At 35.4% G+C, this 13,416-nt stretch overlaps 3 protein-coding genes across 5 annotated transcripts in view; 2 read left to right on the top strand and 1 right to left on the bottom strand.

Annotated features, from left to right (window-relative positions):
* The window catches only part of LOC139106065 (uncharacterized), a 206,116-nt gene extending 199,578 nt beyond the window's left edge, over positions 1–6,538 (bottom strand). Inside the window, exons 1-2 of one of the 2 annotated variants that reach the window (XR_011546292.1) lie at positions 5,923–6,535; positions 5,760–5,803 (exon numbers count right to left, since the gene is read on the bottom strand). The gene's annotated coding sequence lies outside the window, so the exon portion shown is untranslated. Of the gene's footprint in view, positions 1–5,759; positions 5,804–5,922 lie in introns of both variants that reach the window. The other variant, XM_070662545.1, reaches the window with a different exon arrangement.
* The window catches only part of LOC139106064 (discoidin domain-containing receptor 2), a 71,459-nt gene extending 61,671 nt beyond the window's left edge, over positions 1–9,788 (top strand). Inside the window, exons 10-17 of one of the 2 annotated variants that reach the window (XM_070662544.1) lie at positions 2,844–3,013; positions 3,125–3,299; positions 3,460–3,722; positions 3,994–4,131; positions 4,769–5,076; positions 5,183–5,417; positions 7,921–8,070; positions 8,266–9,788. In XM_070662544.1, the coding sequence (XP_070518645.1) occupies positions 2,844–3,013; positions 3,125–3,299; positions 3,460–3,722; positions 3,994–4,131; positions 4,769–5,076; positions 5,183–5,417; positions 7,921–8,070; positions 8,266–8,415 (1,589 nt within the window). In that variant the 3' untranslated portion in view covers positions 8,416–9,788. Of the gene's footprint in view, positions 1–2,837; positions 3,014–3,124; positions 3,300–3,459; positions 3,723–3,993; positions 4,132–4,768; positions 5,077–5,182; positions 5,418–7,920; positions 8,071–8,265 lie in introns of both variants that reach the window. The other variant, XM_070662543.1, reaches the window with a different exon arrangement.
* A 585-nt stretch (positions 9,789–10,373) lies between these two features.
* On the top strand, positions 10,374–12,277 carry LOC139106066 (uncharacterized). Its single transcript, XM_070662546.1, has 3 exons — positions 10,374–10,920; positions 11,347–11,460; positions 11,830–12,277. The coding sequence occupies exons 1-3, from the start codon at positions 10,869–10,871 to the stop codon at positions 11,952–11,954; spliced, it is 291 nt and encodes a 96-aa protein (XP_070518647.1). The 5' UTR covers positions 10,374–10,868; the 3' UTR covers positions 11,955–12,277.
* The last annotated feature ends 1,139 nt before the right edge of the window (positions 12,278–13,416 follow it).

Here is a 13,416-nt window from a genome sequence, read left to right as displayed (position 1 = left end):
TTCCTCGTAACGTAAACAATTAGTCGGGTTAAGAGGTAGCGCATTTGAAGAAAGAAGAAAAGAAAGCAGGAAAAGAAAAGTAAGGTCGACTCTGACATAATTACGTATATCTCATAGTTTGTGCCAACAACAAATCCTACGCTGCATTTTCCAGGCCGCAAAACAAATTAAAAATGTGTATTTTCCACTTAAATCATTGAGTATAGTCAAAGGAATTGCTTATCCGGATGAAAAATTAAAAGCCGCGGCGCAAAGAAAACTAAATGGAAGTAAAGAATATTGGCAGCAAGATTAATTTGTATAGGCGGCACTAATTCTGTTGCGATATATTAAAGTTATTTTTAGTGCGGAAACAACACATGTTTCTGCACACACCTTGCTTTAATTTAAGCCAGAGTTTTATTTTTTTTTTTTCCAATATCAACAACAAATAATTACACTAGGTCAATTTCCCTCCACGCGCTATACGTTCTAAAACGAATGACAAAAGCTGCAAGCGAGCGGCCGACGCGATAAAAAAAATAAATAAGAACATAATTTGTCGCTCGAATAGATAGAAAAGCGCGCATGAATACGAAGGGGTAAATTACATTACGAAAAGAGGACGAGAAATGAGAATAAAAAATGGTAAAAACTTATACCCCGGAGGCGGGGGTGAGGAAGATACAGATAACAGGAAGTGCGGTAGATAAATGAGGACGCGGGAGAATGTTGGAAAGAATACTCCACTGCGGCATAATTACAGTTCTCTGATATACCCCTGCCGCTTGCAAATCCTATCCCACCCCTCCTCCCTCCTGCGTCGAAAAAAATAGACTGAGCACTTTCCTGGGGTTTTATTATAAATAAAGGAAACGCGAACGGGCCCTCAAATAAAGCAGCCGCGAAATCGCCCGACCGCGCAAATGCAGCACGCGCGCTAAAAAAGACGGCACGACGCGAGAGAAGGGCGACAAATGGTAAAAAACAGAGTAACTAAAAACAACATGTAAACCGAGCGTTCGCTTTACGGTAGTCTGAATTCAAAAGGAACGCGGCGGTTCGTGGTACTGTACCTAATATAGTTCTTGCAGGCAATTTTTTTACATACCTCGCGAATGGGAGAACTAAAGAAAGCGCAGCGCTTTCATAATTCAAGCTTCGATATTCGCGCGATCGATTATGCGGATTAGTCAATGTTTGATTCGATAGAGCGGAAGAGAGAGAGGATTGGAGTCATAAAAGAACGAACGAAATAAGGGTACGTGAGAAAGAACCAGACAGAGAGCAGTCGATTCCGTAATTACATATCTCTGATAGACTGTGCAAATGCCCAACTTTATTCTTCAGCCTCTTTGATTACAAGATATTTTCTCTAGCCAGCTTCAAATAAAGAGGCGAATGTAATTATAATTTGAATATAAATATAATTTGAAGAAATAAGAGAAAATATAGATAGACGTACTTATATTATGAAATTATGATCTTACAATTATTTAAAATGAAGAAATTTATTTTGTTTATCGTCGCGCTTAAAATATCACTCGGTTTATTTCATAGGCATTAACAATGCATGAATATTGAAACAAATATTATGACGTTAACATTCTTATAAAATAAAAAGTGGAGTATTTAAAAAACCCTGGATACTTTTGTAATAAAAAAAAAAATACGTAAGACAGATATCAAAGAGCATATATTTTTATCTTTTGCCTCCTTTTGATAGATTGAAAAAAAACTCTGAAACAAGTCTCTAAAACTATGTCTCTTTAAAATGACGATCTATTCATACGTGAATGAGTTAAACAAAATAAATGAAAGAACGTGAAATTAAGCAAGATAAAAAATATAAAAACGGGACAAAGATAATCGATTCGAATGCAATAGCACCGCACCAAAATAACGTTCGAAAATCCTATCATCCAATGTGGGCGATATGAAATCCGCTAAATACGTTTCGATGCGCGGTTGCAAATAAAGCAATGGTAAGCAACGATAAGCTGTCTGCCGTTGCTCGATCGAAAAAATATAATGGGCCGTAGATATGTAAGCAAACAATGCATCACGTTGCAAAACCGGAACCAAAAATTGTAAAAAAACAATGATGGATGATAATAACAAACTCAAACGCAATACATGTGGATAATGCCGGATTCGCGGCACTCAGTTTTATCTCTTAATACCGTTATTCGTTGTTCTGTGAAAAACAAAAGATAGGACCGCGAAAGGAGCAAGAAACGAGAAAAAAGGGAGCACGAACGAAGAAAGTACGCGTGAGCATAAAAGTGGGAATTAAAAGCGTTTCTGCGCTCCTCTTGAGGCAATTTTCTTTTTCTATACATTGTACAACTAAGAGGAAATGTCATTTAAAATCCAGATTTTCTCGTCTATATCGGCACTCGAACAACGACTCTTTCTCGAATTAAATTCAAAATTAATGTTTTAATAATTATTTACTATAATTTTTTTAAATAATCAGCATTGGCCTATTCTTTAAACGAAGGAAAATAGCTACGCAATCTTTTATTATCGCACGAGTACTTTCGAATTATTTATTTCTATTGTAAAAAAAACGTCAGTCGTTCTGTCGTAGCTTCGGGGCATTTGGCACGACAAAGGATAAATAGTTTTTACGATACACATACACATATATATTAATAACGTTGACAGAGAAAGAAAATTTTTAGCTTCTTTTATAAAATAATAAAATGAATATTTTGCTGTTAACTTCGAGAAAAATAAATTTATAAATAGATAAAATATGTTGGAAAAAAAGTCTTGTAAGATTAATCGATATAGCACTAAAATGTTAATAACGTAACCTTTTAAATTCCGTATATTCCTATAAATTTGTATAGTTACAGCACCAGGAGACGGCCAAGAATATCTGGAGGTACTCATAGGAGTTCTCACCGCTATTATATTGCTGCTCTTATTGGTCTTTTTTATTATTTTATTTTTGAATCGACGTCAAAAACTACAGAGCTCTCCGACGGTGTTAAAAAATCCATTCGGCTTCGCCATAAATATGAAGGTATATAAATAAATATAAAACTAATTATGTATTAATTTATCTACCTATATGATCTTTAAAAATAAATAATTGAGATAAAAAAAACTAGACTAAAAGCTTTACGATTTACAGGGTCTTCTTTTAAACCTAACACCCGGTGGGATGTTGGCAGCGGAGACTGCCAACCATGTTTCACCTGACATTCCGGAAGACGTTAGTATGCACGAGTCACTTACGATGGAACAGTTTAATTCACCGCTCGTCAGTCCTCAATATAAATCGACTTACGCAATTGTAGCTAATTCCGGTGAGTAAGCATCAACGTTAGTATACTAATCGCGAATGAGAATGTCGTACTTTTTATTTAAAACTAAAATTATTTTTATTTATTTTTTTTTATAAATTTAAAATTAAAAACAACCAGAAAAAAAAAAAGCAGAGAATGATAGGACGGTACTATTTTCCAGAGTCTCCAAAGGATTTCAAGAACATTGAAGTTTCGGAAGAAAATGTACGACTAGACGCAAGACCGGAATCTACAATCGGACCATCCAGCTGTTCCTCGTCACCGACTAATTCACCGGCTCGTCACTCTCAACATTACAGAACCCTTCAAAGTTATAGCAGTCCAACTAGGAAACTCAATATCGCGGTTACGCCCAATCACCAAAGGGACGTCGATCAGGTTCATTCGAAACGCTGGCATACAGCGCCAAAGGAGAAGCACAAGGTACACATTAGTTGTGTCGTGCGCCTACAATTTAACGGTGCATTTGACTGATTGCGCCGCGCGAAAGCAAAGGAAAAGTAAATTACATCACGAAATTGGAAATTAGCGGTGAACTCGCCTGGCTGCTTCAAACCTTTTTAATTTTTCGACATGAAAGTGCAATTTATGTTGATTCTTTCATTTTGTTGCGCGAATTTATTGTCGATAGGCAAACAAAAAAAATATTGCAATAATAAAAAAAAATGGATTAAAAAATCTGTCTCAATTTTAGATCCCAGCACCTGTCGTAAGTTGGAATATCGCACCGAGCATGAATAAACCATACAAATGCAAGGAAATAGAGCCAACTAATATACCACGTCAGTGCCTGCGAACGACAGAAAAGCTTGGCTCGAGAATTATAGGAGAGGTACACTATATTCCTTATAAAAACGTATAAACAGTTTTCAATTTAAATTACCGTAAAAAAAAATTTTTTTTTTGAAACAATAGAAAATTTTCAATGCTCAAATTTAAAAAAAGGTGTTTTTTTTTACACGTTATCGCGTCATAATAAAAAAAGAAAATGTCAACGATTTAAATATTGAAGATTAATAGAAAAGTGTGGAAAAATGTGGTCTTCATTAATTACGCATTTAAACACACCGATAAACTTACCCGCAGCTTGATATGTGTGAATTGCTTCATTTGCACTTAATAGCAGCTGCGGGCGGTGACGCAATATAATTTACATATTTATCTGAACATGTATGTACTCTACAATCCTAATGTGTATTTACTTTTCTTTTCGACAATATTATACAATTTTACTAACATGTTTAAGCAACATTGCCAATATATTTTTATTTGTATCTCTTGAATATTCAGTCTTATCACGAATTGATAAAAGTAATTACTTACTACCTGTCTGTCGTCAAAACTTAAACTTGAAACTGAATATTAACTTAGCATTAAGATAATTCTTAACATAAAATGTTAATCATAGACCGAAAAAGATAAAAAAAATATCACTATGTATTCACGATAACTGTTTGTAAAATTTTCAGGCTATAATATGCGAAGCTGTTGGTTTAGACGAGATCATATCTGACGCTCCTAAATTAATCGTTGCTCGCGTACCCCTGTGTACCGGCGATCTCCGAGCTAACAGCGCGGTAGATCAGATGAGAGAAGTGCAATTTCTATCGTGTTTATCCGATCCGAATGTGGCACGTATCTTAGGGGTCTGCACTGTCGAGCCAGTGCCATGGACGATTATCGAGTACACGGAACTCGGTGATCTCGCTCATTATCTACAATATAGTGTACCACTCACAGGAACGCTCAGGCCAAATTGCAATTTAAAAGCTCTTAGGTAAGAATTTTTTTTTTTTTAATGACTTTTATCGAACAACTAACTTAGATATTATCAGATTGCTTTATAAATAATTTGTGTGTAAAATCTATTTCATTGATTTTAGTCAAAGCTGTCTGCTGTATATGGGGACGCAAATAGCATCGGGTATGAGATTCCTTGAATCGAAGAATTTGGTGCACAAGGACTTAGCGGCCAGAAATTGTCTAGTAGGACGTTCGTATACAGTAAAAGTGACCGATATAGCTATGTGCAGCGATCTTTACAAAAAAGACTACAGCGATATAGGAGGCAGACCACCCGCACCGATCAGATGGCTACCGTGGGAAAGCATTCTACTGGTAAGCAATTGTCTCCTCTTTAAATGTCTACAGTTTTTTTTTTATCAATAGAAATATGTAACATCATATTATAATAATTAATTTAAATTATTTTTTAGTTAATTTGTAAAAATATAAAACGAAATTGTCATTTAAGTATTCATATTTAATATTTTTATAACGTAGTGATGAGATTTAAACATATAACTAAAATAAACTCTGTGTACGTTTCGCGTGCGCTATTTTTCGATTAGTTCTAAATCGTGTGCGTCATTATAATTCAGTACCTAATATGTGGTCGACGACATGTTATCATTTCAAAGGAACGATTACAAATTATTAAAAAAGAATTATGTGACTCACCAGTCTGCACGTGCTACAGCGGAGTTGTAAAATTCTGGCGTTGGCTGTAACATAAAAAAAACAAAATTATTGTAGACATGAATATTCGTTAATCAAATTAATAAAAAAAAAAAAGTAAAAATTGATATTTAATAGAGATTTTATAAAGGAATTTTATGCTCACCTAAGAGATGCTCCGCCGGTGCAGGATGCCCCCCGGGCCTCCTCCTCCACTCAGATGGGACGTGTCGAGTCATCCTTCCGCGCACAGGAAACTCGCGAACGCGCCCGGGTGAATTTACAATCGCGATTATGACTTAACACTGTCACGCGTTATTTTTCGGCACTCCCGTAAAAAAGAAAGTCGTACAAAAAACGCCCGAAAATTAGCGGCACTCCCGGTACGACCGACGAACCGATGGTTCGTATAATATTGATGTCGGCGTGCGGCGCACTCGCGGGATAGTCCACGGAATAGTCCACCAAGTCCAAGAGTCTCTGGGCGGAATGAACGTCGCCGGAAACCTGCACCGAGCAGCGAACGAGGACGGGCCGCGACACTAAATGTTCCCCGCGCACTTTGTCTTTTTTAAGTTCCTCCAAGATCACTTCAAAGCGGATTGAGAACCGCGGCCGCGACGGAGAAGACGCGCGAGGTGCTGGGGGCCACCCTCTGACAATGGCGGTCGCCGAAAATCCGCACTGAGCAGCGAACGAGACGGGCTGCGACACGAAATGTTCCCCGCGCACTTTGTCTTTTTCAAGTTCCTCCAAGATCACTTTGAAGCGGATTGAGAACCGCGGCCACGACGGAGAAGACGCGCGAGATGCTGGGGCCCACACTCTGACAATGACGGTCGCCGGAACTCGCTGAATGCCGCTGAAGGAAACGGCGAGTGAACCGGATCATTTACGCTGGTCGCGGACGACGCGGCTAATATCACGTCGGACGCTCGGTGCGCCGCGCTCGGGTCGTAATCTTGTCGTTCCAAGGCACGGTTTTGAGGCACGAAACTGAGCACAGAATGACGACTCGAATAACACACGAGCACGAAAGATGATTGTCCGTTCCCGGGTCCACGACGTGGACACTGACTCGTGTGCGAGACTGTTCTTACCGCGGTCGAAAACTCGCGAAACTGCGGTGCGATTAGCGAATCGTGCTCGTGCCCGAAGCTCCACAATTAGACTGAAACAGCTGTTATAGATTCCGGCTCTCGGAGGAAAAAAGAGAACCGCGTAGAAAGAGTGAGACGGCAATATGGCCGACCTTCGCTGTCCTTCTCGCACGGTGCGCCGCGCTCGCGATGCAAACTTGTCGTTCCGAAGCAACGTTCTTGAGACACAAAACGAAGCACAGAACGACGACTCGAATAACACACGAGCACGAAAGATGATTGTCCGTTCCCGGGTCGACGACGTGGACACTGACTCGTGTGCGAGACTGTTCTTACCGCGGTCGAAAACTCGCGAAACTGCGGTGCGATTAGCGAATCGTGCTCGTGCCCGAAGCTCCACAATTAGACTGAAACAGCTGTTATAGATTCCGGCCCTCGGAGGAAAAGAGAGAACCGCGTAAAGAGAGTGAGACCGCTTCGATGCTCGTCGCATCGCCCGACCACAAGTACGTAAAGCTAGACGTGACGGTAGAACGAGACGAACGGCGGTGGCGGTGTCCTGTGCGGGACACTGCGGTTCGTAGGGCCCCAGAGCAACGCGAGACGTAGGTACGCGACGAAAACCGCGAGAGAACCCACGCAGAGGCCTTGATATCCGTCGCGAAAACCGGAGCTCTGCACGTGGTCGGCGTATTCTCTCGACTGCGCAAGAGGTTGCGCATACCGGTAGCGGAATCAGGCCATCCACGGAGCGCTGTGATTGGTCGGGGCGCTGGGTCACCCATCTCTTCACGGGCCAGGCATTTTTTTGCCGCTTAACCCGAAGACGATAGCTGGGGATCGCGGGTGAGGCGCGGGGTGAGGGGAGGGAAATCGTGAAGACCGTCTTCGCCTGGAACACATTAATGAAACATTAATGAAACATTAATGAAACATTAATTAAACATTAATTAAACATTAATTACCTCAAAATCGCAAATTTGATTTTTAATAGAATTTAAAATAGGTTTTAAAAATATTACGAATGAGTAACAACGACTAATACTTAAATATTAAAATTTTAGGATAGGTATACATGTTCGAGCAGCATATGGTCTTTTGCCGTGACACTCTGGGAAGTAATGAGTCTAGCTAGAGAAAAGCCTTTTCAACACCTGTCAAATGATCAAGTTATTCAAAACGCCGAGCAAATGTATTACGGAGCAGAGCTACAAGTAAGCATCTTATCTGATCAACGATAATTACTTTACAATTCATCGTTTCTAAGCTCGCCAATTAATTATTAAATTTTGCTTGCTAGAATTTTAACGCCTTACATATCTTAACAATTAAACTGTATGTGATATCATATGTATATTTGTTTAAAAAATTCTTTATTCGCGATTTAATATCAAGTGCTCGTATTTTAGATATTTCTACCAAAACCAACAATGTGTCCGGAAGAAGTTTATCGGATGATGTGCTCATGTTGGAGAAGAGATGAAACATCGCGACCAACCTTTAAGGATATTTACACGTTCCTGAAGAATATAACAACGGACTATCGACCTGGGGCATAAATAGTCTTGATTAACTGTGATACGGAATGGGTGGCGAATCTCATGGAATGTGAACGACATTGTGGGGAATATTCCAAATAGAATAAAACATTATGTTGTCTCATATTCGCCGTGCGCTTTGCGCACAAATCAGATTCTCCAGAAATGTACAATCGTTAGCTTTAGACATTATACGTATATTGAAGACGCTAGATACCGTGTCTCCTTCCTAGCACAAAAAGCTCGACAAACGGAAAATCATGCACGGGGAAAAAAAAACTCAGTGATGATCGGAAATGATCTCCTGCAGAGGCGTAATATGTTTTTCAGGCAAGAATAATGGCGATAACAAACGTAATCTCAGAGCGAATGCCAAACGAGCACGAGGAGAGATGTATAATTGACGTATAAGTGTTAGGTTTGTTTTCTTCAGATAATCAAGATCAATAATTTCACTCTTCAACTCGAGTGTATAATCGCGCCACTTTTGTCTGGACGTTTAATAAGATTTTATTTTCTAGTCATAAATCTTTAATTCTCACGAAAGTGCTATCGTGTACAGTATTCTAATATTAATAATATGTAATGTACGCTACTATGCTCAGTACTGATAAAGTCTATCCATTTGTACATACTATTTTAGGTTTTAATGCTGGGTAAATGGGAAATTTTTACGGCAGTAAGTGTCACGACGGTTGCTCTTCTTTTTATTTATACTTTAAATTATTGAATTTAATTTTTCTACAATTCTGACAACGTAAAAATTAAAAGAAAAAAACAATAATAAATGCCCTTTTTATTTTAAATCGCTTAAAATGTAAAAATAATTTCTAAAAGCGAAATCAAATAATATTTGAAAAGAGTTAAATGTTTAATCAATTAAATATACAAACGTAAAATAATTTTAATTTACCGTCTTACTTTGCCCTAAAAATTTCGGCTTATCGTTAGACAACTTGTACATTCGAAACCCATCAGTAGTAAGTACTTACTTCCATCACTTCTTTAAGTTAAACCTGTACTACGCTAAAAAGTGTAGAATTCAAGTATGTTCTTCCTAAGAACGTAATATTAACACATATCTTTGCCCGATTTATTTATAAACAGAAAAAAAAAATGCTAAAAACACCTAGCAATGAGTATCGTGCTTTGGAACGAATTAATAAAAATTTAAACAAAGTCATGTATTTGTTGGAATTTCAAATTACGGACGCTTGAACGTATTACAGATAATAAAGTGTGAAAATGTTAATAAAAAAGATAAAAAAATTATATAATAACATACATGTACTTATCTTATTAATATTTATTTATTTGTGTTGGTGAGTTAAATAATGAAATATGGTTCGAAAATAAGTTCAACGAAAAAAAAAAAAAAAAGAAAAAAAAAAGAACTGAAACGTTCAAACGCCCTATCCCTTATTATTCATAATTTAAAGGACGAAATAAGTTTCTACATCGATCATTTTTTATCGCTGTGATTGTCTGTTAATTGTATAAAAAAAAAAACAGCAAGGTTGATATAAATCTCGATGGATGATAAAATAATTTGTAGAATGCCTGTTCGTACAGCATTTAATAACAAATCAACCTTTTCAATAATCAATTAACTCACTTGTTAAAAGACCCACTGACAGATTTATTATCTGATTATTTCATTTGGTAAACTAGTTGTAAAATTTAAATTTCTATTCGTAGAAACTTCCAATCCGTATATATCAATAAAAAATTTCTAAGAGAGTTCAATTACGGTAAAAGTTATCTAATAAGTTAATTGTTATTCCATCAATTAACGCGGATTAATATCACAGAAAATATTTATCTAATGCGTTAAAAATAATTTTATATCTCAAAATATAACTGCATTATTACATAAAAGCGAATTTATTTTTTATTAGGTAAGATGACTAATGTGTGCGTCACTAAACTAAAGATTCAGCAATAAAGTTAAAAAAAAAAAAAAGAGAAAGTGCTTTAGAAAATCCAATTACATAGAAAGTACTGTTTTTGTGCATTACAATGAACTCTTTCCCCTATGACACAATTGACTAAACGTTCTTTTGTCTGTTATCTCCAGGCGGAATTATCAATATATTGCAAAAGAACTGAGATGCTGGTACCGTATACCATATACTTCATGCAAAGTAAATATAAAAAGCGAATAAGCAATTATTAAAATCTTTCCCGGACATTTTTATTCTAAAAATACGTGATTATCTAATAGATTATGAATCATGGAGGCTCGAACCATTATCTGCCAAGTAATGTTAAAAACAGATAACGGAGTAACCGCACTTACGAGGGGACTTGATAAACGTGTATGGGTGTGCCTATTTACTCAACGTGTGCGTGTGTTCGTGTGTCGTATAACACCGTCTGCGTTTATATAATGGTAGCGTCCTGGGAACGTGAGACCATTGAATCGTCAGCTGTCAGTATCGAACGTTGCCGTAGCATCTTTTTTTGTCGAAAAAATGAAATCTTACGCACTCGTATGCGTCGCTCTCACAACCATCTTTTTCATTGGTAAGTAATCATTTTATATAAAATAAAAATATATAATAGGCTAATATAATATGTGTAATAAATTTTTATACACGTATAAAATTTAAAAGAAGTGACATTAATTTTATACGCTTAAAATTACTATTTAACTTTGAAATTATTATTTAAATGCGATACTAATAATTTTCATATAAAATTACGCTAATCGTGCTTTCATATTAATTTCATTAAACATTTTTTTTTGGTAATTAAAAATTTTTCATGTAACATTAAAAATTAAAAATTGTTAAGTTATATTTTAAATCGACGTATGTAATTAGCTCAATATTTCGATATCGTGGTATTTTTAATAAGCTTATACTTATTCAAAAAAAATTTTTTAATACCAAAAATCTTTTAAATTAAAAATTAAAAATAGTTTTAACAGCACTACGTATATGTTTTCAGTATATGCCAAGGAAGAATGTAAGAAAGAGAATTGTATTACACCTGATAAATGTGAACAATTGGTACAAGGAAATATCTCATGCGAGGAACAGGGTACATCATGTTGCAGCGTAGGTAAGTTTACAATTTAAAAAGCATTATTATATTTAAATAAGCAAATTCTTTGTAAAATTAAAATTTAATTATAAAAAAATATAAATTACAAAAGAATAAAAAGCAAGGTTCTATTATATCAATTTTGAGTAGAAATTTTTGTAATATTATTTCTAAATTAAAGTATCATATATATTTTAATAATATTTAAAAACGTACTTTAATTAATTTTAAAAACAACATATTAAATTATACTAAAAATATTAATTTCTTTTGATTAAATAACAACAGAAAAAGTCTGTAAAAAATGTCTGTTACCTATTATAAGAAAAATATTTATTTTTAACAAATAAAAATTTTGAAATTAATACATTATTAATTTTATTGCAGTTAAAAATGAATTTAGAACTCATTGCAATCACTATGGTGGAGAGTGCATGGACTCCTGTTCTCAAATCTTATCTCACAATACAATTGACTGCATAAACGATCAAATTTGTTGCATATTGGTTTAGAAAATGTAAGATTATTTTTTGTAGCGTTAGTAACTATCTAAAATATAACCTTGCTTTAATTATAATTATTAAATTTAATTCAATTGTAACGTAACAAAATATGTAAAACAAAAAGTTTACCGTGTTTAATTTTTTATGACAAAGGTACATATTATTTAGTTTTCATTAAAAAAAAAAACTTATTTGCTCCAAAAAAAATATCTTCATAACTTGCAAGTACCGAAGTAACGTTTTGACCTCTGTATTTTAAGTTAAAAAAAAGTGGATAACTATAGCACTATGTATAAAACATACATAAGTAAAATAAAAAAATAATACCCTTACTTTTGTTTATTTTTCAACCATTTCAACCAATTATTTAATTTTAAATTAATTTTTCTATTAGTAATTATTAACAACAGACATAGAAGCCACTTTCGAAAAGATATTTCTTAAACAATCGCACACACATGAATATACATAACTTTTAAGGTAAGTCAGAAAAAGAAAGGGCAAGAAAACAAGGGAAAAGAGAGAAAGGAAGCGGGATATACCGCAAAGTTTTATCCGGAAAGAAAAGTTGCCCGGAGCAGAGGCGAGCTCGGAGACGGTTGACAAGAGGTCGGTCAAGGAACAACATGTATAAGAGAGACCAAAAGAAGGACAGAAACGAGTAAAGCGAATAAGAAAAAAAAAAAAAAGAAGGTGTATGGGAGGGAACGCTATGCTTTGCCATGGGCAATGCAGCCAGAACGTAGGATAATACGTATATATCTCTGCACATACAAAACCGTATTGGTTAGCCCTCGATCAAGAATCATATACGAAAGAAAAAGAGAAATGGCAACATAAAATACATTACAAAATAAAAAAAATATGTTTGTCTTATTTTATTAGCGTATAATTGACATTCTTACATTTCTCTTTTATTTTCTCTTTTTCTTGGCAGTAATTATTTTTGCAAAAAAAAAATAAGAACAAATAAATAAAAAAAAACAATTTTTAATTGTAAAAGATTTTTTAAGTATATTAAAAACATTGACCTAATTCAAAAAATAAAATAACTCTACTTCCTACATTCTATCCTTTCATTATAGGTACTCGTGTTCTGTATAACATAGATATAAATGGTTGAGACAAAAATAAAAACAGATATGAAATTTAAGTAGATAATGTAATAATTACGACGATAAAGAAGACAATTGAAACAAATTAAAAAATGAAATATGTTAGAATATTTCAAGGAAGTCATCGACGTTTATATCGAAGCGTAATATCGCCACACTCGATTCCGTTTGAAATTTTCGCTTTCTACGTTTGTTATAACGAGCGCAATTGAAAAATATGCGAAAGGAAGAAGAAAAAGCACAAGAGTTGTGTCGCCTGCGGCGATACGGGCAGATGCCAATATGACGATACACGCACGTACACGCGCAAGAGCCGTTTCGGCTGGCCCGCGGGTAAAAGCGCATAATATTACGTG

Source organism: Cardiocondyla obscurior, linkage group LG10, assembly GCF_019399895.1.
Source record: "Cardiocondyla obscurior isolate alpha-2009 linkage group LG10, Cobs3.1, whole genome shotgun sequence".
Taxonomy (NCBI): Eukaryota; Metazoa; Arthropoda; class Insecta; order Hymenoptera; family Formicidae; genus Cardiocondyla; species Cardiocondyla obscurior.
The sequence above is the reverse complement of the archived record's forward strand: the minus strand, read 5'-3'. Positions and strand labels throughout refer to the sequence as shown.

Excerpts from the sequence above, each read along its gene's own strand:
- LOC139106066 (XM_070662546.1), top strand. The coding sequence starts at position 10,869 with ATGAAATCTTACGCACTCGTATGCGTCGCTCTCACAACCATCTTTTTC. Across the intron at positions 10,921-11,346 it reads CACAACCATCTTTTTCATTG|TATATGCCAAGGAAGAATGT; the intron begins GTAAGTAATCAT and ends ATATGTTTTCAG. Across the intron at positions 11,461-11,829 it reads TACATCATGTTGCAGCGTAG|TTAAAAATGAATTTAGAACT; the intron begins GTAAGTTTACAA and ends ATTTTATTGCAG.